We start from the raw sequence: 13,407 nt of genomic DNA, 5'->3' as shown, positions 1-13,407 counted from the left end.
ATATGAAACATTGGCAAGTAATTTCACAGTATTATTTTCAAAAGGGCACAGACTGTCAAGCTGCATATTATATCTAGCAGTTACAGTAAAAAATAATGAATAATATACACTAAGTGCCAGGCACTATGGGAAGTGTTTAACATGCCTAATCTTAATTAATCCTTACAAAAATATTAGAAGGTATGTATTATCATTATTCTCCAATGAGATTTAGGGAGAGATTAGGTAATTTCCCAAATTACCAGTAAATTGTGGGGCTGAGATTAAACCTAGACAGACTGACTCCAGAAATATTACAGTATAGTACCTTCTGAAAAGCAAAACTTCATTGCCTTGATCCAGAATTTGTTAAAATCCAGACATGAACTGAGCTAAAGCTTTTGGACTATAATAGATAGTTTAAACAATTTCATGTATGAACATTAAAAGGCATATCTTTGCTTATCAAGGGTTTTAAATCACTTAGAAGCATAAATTTCTATACAAATAACATCTGCATCATAAGTTATCTTTTATGTTTCCAATGACAGCTGCCTCTTTCTGGCAGCCATCTTTGGAGTTACTCATCAACTAATATATTTAATTGAAGTAATCTAACTGTAGTTTTAAAATACAATAACACTCTACTGAACTATATTATTTACTATTATATGTAGATATACAAAAGATCCAAATATGACCATTTCAAGCTCCTATAGCCTCATGTTTTATTGCTACCTCCCTCATTTAATACACTCCACCATTCTGTTTTATTGATTTTCTAAAGCAAACCTTAACATATTCTCTCACTTCTGAGTCTTTGTACATTCTGTCATTCAGCCTTGTCTGCCTTCCTCTTACTTTCTATTCAGTCTTTTTGGTGTTTTGACTTTTTTTTTGAGAAATGTAATATACAAAAAATAGTGCACCAAACATAGTTAAAACTGCCAACACTTGGGTAATTACCATGCAGATAAAAAAAATAAGAAAACAGCTCACATTCTAGAAGCCCCTCATTTGGCCCTTTCCAATCACAACCCCCTCTCTATCCACTACCTTTACTTTTATGGTAATCACTCCCTTGACAATCCTTTCAATTTATCATCCAAGAATGCACTCCTATTCACTAAAATCTGGTTTTGCCAATTTTAGAACTTTATATAAATGGAGTCATATAGTATATACTCTTGTGACTATCTTCTTTGACTCAACAATGTGCTTCTGAGTTTGTGTAGTTGTAGTGTGTTCATTTTCACTGCAAAATAGTAGGAATCTGAAAATTACAGCCTGAGGCCTGTTCTGTTCTGTATATATTGTCTATAACTGCTTTCATGCTAAAATGGCAGAGTTGAGTAGTTGTGACAGAGACCACATGGCCTGTAAAACCTAAAATATTTACCATCTGGCTTTTTTAGAAAAGTTTGTTTACCTGCAGTATAGTCTTATGTTGTCTGAGTATACCACAGTTTATTTTCCAGTCTTCTGCTCTTGGATTTGGGCTTATTCACACTTTCTGGCTATCACAAATAATACTGCAGTGACTATTCCGGTACATGCCTAATGGTGCACATGTGCACACATTTCTACTGAGTATATCTACATCTAAGAGGATAATGCCAAAGAGTTTTTTTCTTTTAATGATTGTACCAATTTACCAACACCTGGTATAGTCCATCTTTAAAAATTTTAGCTACTTTGGATAATTCATTGTGGTATCTCACTGTGGTTTTAATTTTCATTTCCCTGACTACTCGTGAGGTCAAGCACAGTTTCATAAGTTTATTGGCTATTTTGGGTTTCCTATTTTGTGAACTGTCAAGTTCTTGCCCATTTTCCTATGGGGTAGATTACTGATTTGTAGTTTTGTATTATACATTCTGGACACCAGCCTTTGTCCAATTCATTCTTTAGATTTCAGATGAGGTCGTGCTTCTTCTAAAAAGCCTTTCTAGATCCCACCAATCAGGACTAGGTGCTCTTCTTTCTGCTTCAATAGCCTCAGTAAATCTCTATCATAGCTTGTATCGCAGTATACAATGTATACATTATTTTTCTGTTTTCCTCACTAAGAGGCTTACTAGAATGTAAGTTCATAGAGGGCAGAGACTAGGCTTTATTTATCTTTGTATTCTAATTCTTAACATAGTAGGTGCTGAGTAAGTGTTCATTCAAAAAAATGAGTAAATCCCTACCTTACATATAAGAAGCATATATAGAAAAAACAATATAACGGAGGTAGTCAACAGAAATGTATAGGTATTGTCTCCCAACCAAATATGTTTAAGTGGGTTGTCAGAGATTCCTTCCCCTGCCTGAGTTCACAAATACTCTGATTTTGTGTGGTTTTATTATTTTTCTCAACCAAATTATCTCCCCATTTCAAACGCAGTGGAACTCCTTAACAGCTTTTTCACTTGGCAGGAACATGGGCTACATACCATGACAGGGATTACATTGCTACTTGGGTAAATTCAGTAATTTTTATTATTAATTTCATTTTAGTCAGCACTTTTTAATTGAAAATCCTTTGAGTGCTTAGGGAAATGCCCAAGAACGTGAGCCTTATTAGAGATCGTTATAGAAAATTTAGCTGGATCCTTGTTTTTATTATCTTTCTTTTTTGACCCTCATTTCTGATCTTTTATTCATCTTGACTTCTTTTTTTTTAGTGCATTCTCTGCCATGCTACATCTTTATTCTTCTTGAAAGTTTTTTAGAATTTAAAATTATTGACCATATCTTGCTTTTTGAAACTCTCCCTTTCCTTGTGTCTGATACTGCACAGCCCTAATTGTTTTATCTCTCTTTTTTGTCAAGTTGTCGTCAATGTGGCTATGCCTTGAAGACTCAGCCCTTAGACACTTAAGTTTTTTCCATATTCTCTCCTTTAAAGGCTTCATCTATTTCAATTCACCCCTGAAATCACCATCTCCAGCTATGCATCTATAACTGCCTCTATCAGGATGTTCTATTGTCACCACAAATGCAACATGTCTGTAGTGGAATTTACCATTCACCTCATACCAATTCCCTTTGGAATGCCCCTTCCTCTGTAAGGTATCATTATTTCCACATTCTACTCAGGCTCAGAGTCCGATGACAGGAGAGTCATCCTGTATTCCTCATTCTTTCTGTCCCTTCATATCCAGGCAGTCACAGGCTAAGTCAATTCCTCTTTCATAATTTCTCTTATTCTACCCCTGGCATTCCATCTTATTGCTGCCCCTGACGTGTAGGTCCTCATCCTTGACTACCACAAGCAGTCGTCTAACTTTTCTCCTCACTCCCTTTCTCCCCACTGCAAACCAGAATTAATCTTCTTAAAACACTTCGCTGTACCTATCAACTACTCATTCAAAAATCCTTCACAGCTATTTACTAGCCAAAGATTCGAGTCTTAACTCCTTAATCAAGAAATCAGAGCCTTCCATAATTCCAACATTTCCTGCTTCTCCCCTACAAACCTCCTCACCTCACTGCTCTCTTCACTAGCCCTTCATCATGTTCAACTTCTCAATCTTTTTCTGCTTTTCTAAGCTCTACTTTTTCTTCAAGGGCCAAAATCCGGACCCAAGTTCCAAGTCACCCTATTCACCTTTTATAGCATACCATTTCCTCTACTTGTAACTTGTATTGTGGTTTTTCATTCATTTATTCTTTCGCTTAATGAAATTTATTGACCATCCATCACATGCCCAACATGTGCTAGACACAGGGGATACAGAGAGGGCTAAGATATAGTTACTGACCTTGAGGAAAAATCTTGCCTAGTTCAACCAATTAGAATATAAAAATACAAGGGCAGAAATTAGGTTTTATCCCTTTTTGGATTAACAGTACTTACCAACATCTTCTACGGAATACATACAAAATATGTATTTATTGCAATTAATGATAATAAGAGACAATGAGAATTTCTTGCTCTAACAATACTGAAGCAAGTTAAAAGCTAGCAACATTTTACTCAATATTCTTTTATGTAATACTACTAAAAATTTAACTAAAGGACCTATCAACTTTTCTTTTGTTGGGTTTTTAGGATATTAGAAATTCTTTTCACTCAGAAAGTTCTAAATTCTCTAAACATCCTTAACAATTATTATTACTCAGATTGTTTTCTGAGAGTGTACAAAGACTAAACCTTCACAGACTAACTCTTTTGGATCATTTTGCAGAGATAACTTAGCTTTTCATTAAGAAATTCTGTTATCACACATACATGTGCACACATACTAAACACTCTCATAATACATTTATAAATATACTTTAAGAAATCTCTAGTCAGCGTCAAATTTTCATGAATAAGAGGAAATGAAAAGTTATTTATGAATTGTTTTCTTGTTATTAGATGGTGGAAGAAACCATTGCCATTCAATAATCCAGAAAACTTATCACAAAAATTGTAGTGAAACCATAAATCTCCAAAAAATTCAACCTACAGTGAAGTCCATCTAAGATATCCAACACAGTAGCGTACACAAGAGGTACTCATATAACATTTGTTGAGTTACAGTTACACAAATGAATAATTTTATGGCCAGGATAGGGAAATTTGTATGAACTTTTGAAGTGGGCATATAAATAACCAATAATTAATTATCACTTATCAGAGTGGAAATGCAGGAATTAATTTAATCACCTGAACAGGTGATCAAAAGGTTTCATGAGGAACTATGTTTTAAAGGAGGAAAGGGATCCAGTTGTCAGATGGGAAATTAGAGGTATCCTCAAAGGAGAGATAATAGTGAAGTTTTATTAAGTACTTACTAACTGCTAGGTAGTTTTCCAAGTTGATTGTTTTTAAATAACTTAATCCTTAAAACAACTCTATGAGGTAAGCACCATTAGAATCCCCATTTTACAGAAGAGGAAATTGAGATAGAGCAATGTTTCCTAACTTGCCACAGAAAGAGCTTAGATTCAGACCCAGGGACTTTTACTCCACAGCCTTGAGACCTTAAAGACTGTGCTATTATCTCTTTCATAGAAATGTAAATAAAGGCTCCAAAGAAGGAAAAGAGGGAGAGAGGGAGAGAGAGAGGAAGAAAGAAAGAAAGAAAGAAAGAGAGAGAGAGAAAGAGAGAGAGAGAGGGAGGGAGGGAGGAAGGGAGGGAGAAAGGAAGGAAGGAAGAGAAAAATGTAACAGAAAGAGGGACTGGGAAGTATAAATTATTTTCTGGGGTAGAGTTTTGAAGGGGAAAGCAGAGAGGCAATAGAAGGTGAAGTGGAGGACAAGTAAGTTTAGCTGTAATAAAGGGGGTTATTTTGAAATGCTCTGCAAGGAAATAGAAATAACATTTCACTCTCCTAAAGCATATCACCACCAAATTTTATGGTACATTATCTGAAACGTACTTACAAAATTGTGCGTATGTGCACTTGTGTATGTGTGTGTGACAGAGAGAGAGACAGAAGGATGAAACCAACTGAATGAAAAAGAAATACATGGTGCTGAGAATTTCAAGGGGTCTCCTCCTTTTGCCTTGACTGGGACTTTACTCCTATCTTTGTCTGTCCCCTGGCCTCTGGAAAAACTGAGGCAAAACAAAGTGAGTGTCAGGCTCATCATGAGCACCACAACAGCCACCAGGGCATTTTATTTCCTGAAAGGTTGCGCATTGCAGGGCGGGAGGTGGCACTATTCAATACTCCTTAGAGCAATCCTAGGACAGAATGGCTGGTGCTAAACAGAAGGCTGGCAGGTTTTAACCCACCTTTGACTCACTTCTATATGCACTGGGGGGGCAGGTGGAAGTCAGAGACAACTGAAGACAGTTAGGGAAACCATGATCCGGGAGGTGGTTTGTGGAGTGGGGCTGATGCTCAGAGTCCTGGCTTTTGAGGCAACGGCAATAGGAAAAAATAAAAACATGTGGAAGAGGTGGAGAGAAATGAGGCACCAGGAGACTAGGCGCCTGTACCAAATAGGAACCAGGTGCAACGTTAAAATATGTTCCTGCTTTGTGTGTTAACATTTGCACGCTATACACATGCCTACAGGATAAAGCAGCATTTTCATTTAAAACAATCTATTAAATTCCCCAAACATCTAGAGTGAAAGGTAGAAGTTATACTCCTTTCAGAGAGAAGGGCTTCTGATGACAACAAAATCAAAAATGACTTCTGAAGAAAGCTGTTCATCTTTCCGATTCAAGGACGACTGCATTCATTTAAGTTTATTTGAGATTTTTAATATCATTGGCAGGAGATGAATGAGAAAAACTTTTTAAATTACTTTAAGTCCTATGATCCTACAGTGGATTGTGCAAAGAAACACTAAATCTTAAAGTGCGGATCAAAATGGCTCTGGCCTAAAATTTTACAAACAGACAAGTTTTCTTCAAGCTAAGGTGAGTGTATGTTTGTGTCTTGTGGATTTATAGACACTAATCCTAAAAATAACTGACAGAAAAAATTAGTGGTATACCATATCACAAATATTTTCTAAAATAAAGGTCTTTTTAAAAGTACAGGAAAAAAAATCCATGTTTGGATACTTATCTGATTATCACCATCATCTTAATCCATTTTTAACTTTCATAAATACAAAGGAGATGAAGAATCTTGACATTTTTCCTTTGGTAGCCTTAGCTTTAGATAAAAATGGAAATGGGAATGTGCTTAAAGTATAGATACAGATTTTGCATTATGATGTCCCTGGAAGGGAGCTTGGAGTTTGTTTGCTGGCCAGCTCAATTTTTGACAAAGAAAAATGGGTTGCTCTTGCTTCTTTGCACAAAGCTGCACTGTTTCCAGAGCATACAAAAAAGAAAAAAAAAAGAGAATTTGTGTTTAAGATCAACATTAGTTAGTAGAAAATTTCTATGTACTGATAAAATTTGTGTCTTATTAGAGTTAAAAAGTATAACTCTGTAGTAAGAACTTAAATTACTATCATCTGGAAATTCTACATCAAGCAAGACTCTCTACATTTTATTTTTAGTACCTGATAATGAAACATATAGTTCTGCTTTTAAAAAGCTAAATTTTATCCATGCAGTTGTATGGTATTCTAAAGTTTCCAAAATAAGAGAGACAATGTATTTGTGAAGTCCAGCTGCCTCTGTTCCTTCCACAGAGCTGCCATCTGGGCTTGTTTATTTGTGTTTCCCACTTTCTGGAACAGGGAGTTTTTCTGTTAGGGACAGGGCACCACGCAAAGGAAGTGTTTTACAGAAGGCTACCTTTTTATCTTTTTACTGTGTTTTCAAACTTCAAATTTAGTTTTAAATGATTAGCACAATAAAATACCAAATGATTAGCACAACCACAAAAAAATTAATATGTTGGAAACCTCAAAATTGTATCAGCAAACAATCTTTCACCTGATAAAAGTACTATTTCCTACATGCTATTTGCTTGGGCCCTTTAGACCCTTTCAAAAACACAAGCTGTCATTAAGGCTATGGCTATTTGAACTGGAAATTGAACGTTTTTAATGTATCCTTCTAAAAATAAGTATTTGATTTAAAAATGAAAGAAATCTTTCTAAGATTTTTTCCCTAATTTTTATAGAGTACATATGAGCCGTGTTACAAAACAAAACAAAAGCCAACAAAACAAAACAAATCTTTCAAAATATAATTAAGGAACAAAGTGTTATTGTGAGATTGATTTTACTATCTGATTATGAAGAACCGTTTAAAAGTTCACAAGCCAACAATTTAAAAATTTAGTAGTCTTATCTTTTAAACATTTCATTTAACAAATAAAATAGAAGCAAAAAGTACCTTGTAGTGTAAAATCCAGTAATACATATTCGTAAGCAAATTCTGTCTTTGTTTCCACTTGTGGCCTCTTCAGGGTAGAAAATATTTTTCCAGGGCTGCTATCATCAGGGTCTTCTAGCTTTCTAAGTCCGCACCCCATGGCAAAATCTGCAAGGAATTAAATTGCAGGAAAGGGGAGGGAGAGCAGCGAATTCTGTCGTTTAAGCGGTAAAAAGAAAGTTACAAACTTAATTGTTTTGATTTTGTTTTCAGCTAAACCATAAATTCCCAAAAAGAAAACTTTTGAGTCCAAAGAAAGGAGGTGAAGACTTTTTCTATCCATTTTTCTGGGAAGTCGTTGAGCCCATGATTAAGCTACAGCTCCGGAGGCTGGGCTTGGTCTTAAGAGAAACACGCAAGCTGTAGCAATTTAGCGGACAACTTCCATGCCACGTCAATTTACAGTCAGCCCCTATCAGAGTTCTGTCGCTTAGGGCACTAACAGTGCTTTCTCCATCCTAGTTGGCTGGATGAAAAAGAGGTGTCCAAAAAGGAAATAAAAAGGCAAAAGTTATATATTCAGACTATTCAGACACAGTGGCATATAGTTTTTTCTCTGTTTTTTCTCCTCCTTTCCTGCTCCCACCCTCCCTCCTTTCCGCTACTACCAAGAAAGCAGCAGCAGCAGCAGCAGCAGCAGCAGCAGCAGCAGGAGAGAGAGAGAGAGAGAGAGAGAGAGAGAAAGAGAGAGAGAGAATCTAGTCAGTCTGAAGGAATGAAAAAATGTACTCTCAATATGGTTGGAAACAAAAATTTCCAGAAAGAAAGTCAACTTTAAGAGGAAACTTTCTGGAGAATAAAAGGAATAAAAAAAATTTTTTTAAAAAGATTTTGTCTTTCAGTAGCACTTTTGAGAATTTCTTTCCACATGAGGGAAACATAGTATGCTGATTAAATGATAAGGTATAAAAAATGTATATAGAAAGATTTTAATGAAACGACTTTTTATTTGCAAAGGAGAGACAGTTATGTAATGAATTTGCTTTCCCAATATCAAAAAATCTCTACCATGAGAAGGCTATGATAGTTACTAATAAAACATTTCTATAGGCCTCAAAATATCCCTAATGAAAAAACAAAACAACACTAATAATTTGATTCATTGGGTCTTTATAAATTGCCATTTACCTGATGCCAAGAATAAATTATATTGGGCCAATTGTCATTAGTGTTTATTGCTTTTCACCATTTATAGGTTAGGCAGTATGATGCACTCATCAAAACTGTGAGCCCTGGGAATCAGACATACTGGGTTCAAATCCTACTTCTACTGCCTATTACAGAGGTGACCTCGGGCACGATACTTGACTTCTTTAAATTTTAATTTCTTCTCTGTAAAATGGTGTTAATAATAGTACTTACTCCATAGGCTTGTTAGGAAGGTTGAACGTTATAATCTTTGTAGAGTACTTATCACAAGTTACGTCCTTTGATGCAGAGTCCCTGGCCAATAGCACAAAATAAATTTGTTAATATGCATATATCATAAAACAAGGTTTGGAATAATAACAAAGAAGTGATTTTGTCACATACCCCCATTATTTACAAAATGAACTCTGATCACATTTTAGATTCTAGAGAGCAGAAACCTGAGAAGATATTCCAATAACATTGCATAATTCACATGAAAACACTCAAGAGTGGTGGGTTATTTAGTTTGAAGATCACTGTCTTCTTGTTTCTTCATTGTCCCTATTTGTCTTTAAATTGTTTGCACTTAGAAATTTTATTTTTAATGGTTTTATTAGAGAAGTTGTAGGTTTATGGAAAAATCATGCAGAAAATATAAAGTTCCGTATACCCGATACACATGTACACATACATATACACACACACAGTTTTCCCTGTAATTAATGCTTTCCATTAGTGTGGTACCTTTATTACATGATGAAACAATATATAAGTATTTTTAAAGATTTATTTATTTATCCCCCTTCCCCTCCCCCCACCCTGCTCTTTTTGCTGTCTGTATCCATTTGTTGTGTGATCTTCTGTATCTATTTCTCTTTTTGTCTTCTCATTTTTTCTCCTCTAGGATTCAGAGGGATTCCATCCTGGAGACCTCTGATGGGGAAAGAGGTTCCCTGTCAATCATGCCACATCAGTTTCTGGTCTCTGCTGCGCTTCACCTTGACTCTCCTCTTTGTCTCTCTTTTGTTGCGTCATCATCTTGCTGCATGACTTACTTGCATGGGCACTGGCTCACCACATGGGCATTGGCTCACAGCACTGGCTCACCGTGCGGGCATGCTTCCTCTTCTTTTTCACCAGGAGGCCCCAGGGATCAAACCTGGGTCCTTCTGTATGGTTGGCAGAAGCCCTATCACTTGAGCAACATCTGCTTCCTGAAACAGTATTATTATAATTATATTATTAACTCTAGTTCATCGTTTCCATTAGGATTCACTGTGTTGAACAGTCTTATGTTGTTTTTTTCTTTAATTATTCTAGTAAAGTATATATACTTAAAATTTCCTCTTTTAAACACGTTCAAATATATGATTGTGGTATTAATTACATTCATAATGGTGTGCTACCATCAATGCATTACCAAAACTTTTTCATCATCCCTAACAGAAACTGTACTAATTAATTAACTCTCCATTCCCTACTAACATCCAGGCCCAAGGTAACCTGAATTCTAGTTTCTGACACTATGTATTTCCTTATTCTAATTACTTCGTACCACAGAGATCATACAATAGTTGTCCTTTTGTCTGGCTTATTGCATTTAACAGGATGTCTTCAAAGTTCATTCATGTTTTCTTATGTATCAGAACTTCATCCTTTTTTACAGCTAATAATATTTCACAGTATGCATATACCATGTTTTGTTTATCCATTCATGGATAAACTCGGGTTTCTCCCACCTTTTGAAGATTGCAAATAATGCTACTATGAACTTCACTGTGCAAAGTTCCGTTTGAGTTTCTGCTTTCAATTTTTTTGGATATATACTTATGTATATATAAGGGACTGCCAGATCATATGTAATTTTATATTTAACTTTCTGAGGAATTGTCAAACTTTTCCACAGAGGCTACACCATTTTACATTTTCACCAACAATGAATGAGTATTCCTATTTTTCTACATTTTCCCCAACACTTTAAAAAAAAAATAGTAGTCATTCTTGTGGGTGTGAAATGGTATCTCATTGAGGTTTTTAATTGCATTTTCCTAATACCTAGTGATATAGAGCATCTTTTCATGTGCTTATTGGCCATTTGTATGTCTTCTTTAGAGTTGTGTCTATTCAAGTTTTTTCCCCATTTTTAAATTAGATTGGCTTTTTCTTGTTGAGTTGCAGAATTCCTTTACATATCCTGACTATTAAACCCATATTGGATATATTGTGTTCCATTCTATAGGTTTTCTTTTTACTATCATGATGAAGTCCTTTGATGCACAGAATATTTTAATTTTGATGAAGTCCCATTTATCAATTTTTTCTTTTGTTGCTCATGCTTTTGGAATAAAGCTTTTGGTGTAAACCATTGCATAACACAAGGCCTGGAAGATGCTACCCTATTTTTCATTTAGGAGTTTCATAGTTCCCTTTCTTTTATTTAGGGCTTGTATGATTCATAATTTTTTGTTGGAAACTGGACATTTTAGATAATATATTATAGCAACTCTGGGTTCAGGTCTCTCCACTCTGGGGCTTGATTATTTCTTTAATAACTGGATTTTTGTAGTGAAGTCTATTCTCCATCCCCTTCTTTCCCAGCCCTAGTATTTTTTTCAATATTTATTTCATTTATTCCCTATACCCCATTCCCCCCATTGTCTGCTCTCTGTGTCCGTTTGCTGTGTGTTCTTCTGTCTCTGCTTGTATTCTCATTAGGTGGCTTTGGGAACCAATCCTGGGACCTTCTGGCATGGAAGAGAGGGGATTACTCTCTTGCGTCACCTCAACTCCCTGTTCTGCTACATCTTCTTATTTTCTCTCCTCTGTGTCTCTTGTTGCGCCAGCTCTCTGCACCGGCCAGCACTCCTGCACAGGGTGGCATTCCTATGCAGGGTGGCAACTTCTGTGTGGGGCGATATTCCTGCATGGGCTGGCAAACTGTGTGGGCCAGCTTGCCCTCACCAGGAGGCCCTGGTTATCAAACCCTGGACCTCCTATATGGTAGACAAGAGCCCAGTTGGTTGAACCACACCCATTTCCTTCCAGCCCTAGTATTAAGTCCTTTTTTTTTTTGTCTTTATTTATTTTTTTAATGTTACATTAAAAAAACATGAGGTCCCCATATACCCCCCACCCCCCTTACCCCACTCCTCCCCCCATAACAACAACCTCCTCCATCATCATGAGATATTCATTGCACTTGGTGAATACATCTCTGAGCACCACTGCACCTCATGGTCAATGGTCCACACCATAGCCCACACTCTCCCACAGTCTACCCAGTGGGCCACGGGAGGATGTACAATGTCAGGTAACTGTCCCTGCAGCACCACCCAGGACAACTCCAAGTACCAAAAATGCCCCCACATCACATCGCTTTAGTATTAAGTCTTGAATGTTGCTGCTCAGGAAGGCACAGCTTTAAGGTACTGGTAGGGCTCTCTTCTGGTTTTTCTGACCATACTCAGCTGTTAAGTCCCACTAATAGCTATCTTATTGTTCAGTTGTTTACAATACCCTGTGGCATAAATTCCTCTACAAACTATCAAATTGTGTCACTTATTAGCTTTAGTAGCTTTGTTGTAAGATTTTTTGGGATGAAAATAATATGATATCATCGCGAATTTGGATGCCTTTTATTTCTTTTTCTTGCCTGATTGCTCTAGCTATAATCTCTAATGCTTTGAACAATAGTCATGACAGTGGGCATCCTTGCTTTGTCCCTGATCTCAACAGGAAAGCTTTCAGTCTTTCACCATTGAGTACAATGTTAGCTGTGGTTTTTTTCATGTATGCACTTTATCATGTTAAGAAAATTTCCTTTGACTTCTATCTTTTTGAATGTTTTTTTATCAAGAAAGGGTGCTGGATTTTGTCAAATGCCTTTTCTCTATCACTCGAGATGATCATTTTATTTTTCTTTCTTGTTTTATTAAGGAAGTATTACATTGATTTTCTTATGTTGAACCACCCTTGCATGCCTGGGATAAAACCCACTTGATCATGCTGAATAATTCTTTTTATATGTTGTTGGATTCAATTAGCAAGTATTTTGTTGAGGATTTTTGCTTCCATGTTCATTAGGGAATTAGGTCTGTAATTTTCTTTTCATGTAATGTTTTTATCTTGCTTTGATATTAGGGTGATATTGGCTTCATAGAATGAGTTTTGAGTTCCTGCTCATTTTTTTGGAAGAGTAAGTTTGGTATTTTTTTGGAAGAGTAAGTTTGGTATTAAATCTTTTTTGAATGCTTGATAGAATTCATGTGTGAAGCCATCTGGTCCTGCATTTTTCATTTTGGGGACTTGTTTCATTACTGTTTCAATCTCTTTGCTTGTGATTGGTTTGTTTAGGTCTTCTGTTTCTTCTGGGGTCAGTGTAGGTTGTTCATATGTTCCTAGGAATTTTTCCACTTCATCTACATTGTTTTGTTTGTTGGTGTATAGTATCCTTTTATAATCTCTTTTATTTCTGTGGGGTCATTAGTAATGTTACCATTTTTATTTCTAATTTTATTCATTTGCATCT

At 36.0% G+C, this 13,407-nt stretch overlaps 1 protein-coding gene across 2 annotated transcripts in view; it reads right to left on the bottom strand.

Annotated features, from left to right (window-relative positions):
- The window catches only part of RFTN2 (raftlin family member 2), a 139,574-nt gene extending 130,383 nt beyond the window's left edge, over nucleotides 1-9,191 (bottom strand). Inside the window, exons 1-2 of one of the 2 annotated variants that reach the window (XM_004468470.5) lie at nucleotides 9,111-9,191; nucleotides 7,710-7,856 (exon numbers count right to left, since the gene is read on the bottom strand). In XM_004468470.5, the coding sequence (XP_004468527.2) occupies nucleotides 7,710-7,848 (139 nt within the window). In that variant the 5' untranslated portion in view covers nucleotides 7,849-7,856; nucleotides 9,111-9,191. Of the gene's footprint in view, nucleotides 1-7,709; nucleotides 8,411-9,110 lie in introns of those variants that run through there. The other variant, XM_058300412.1, reaches the window with a different exon arrangement.
- Between the last annotated feature and the right edge of the window lie 4,216 nt (nucleotides 9,192-13,407).

The sequence above is a fragment of the Dasypus novemcinctus genome, chromosome 7 (assembly GCF_030445035.2).
Source record: "Dasypus novemcinctus isolate mDasNov1 chromosome 7, mDasNov1.1.hap2, whole genome shotgun sequence".
Lineage (NCBI taxonomy): Eukaryota > Metazoa > Chordata > Mammalia > Cingulata > Dasypodidae > Dasypus > Dasypus novemcinctus.
This window is presented reverse-complemented; position numbering and strand designations above follow the sequence as displayed.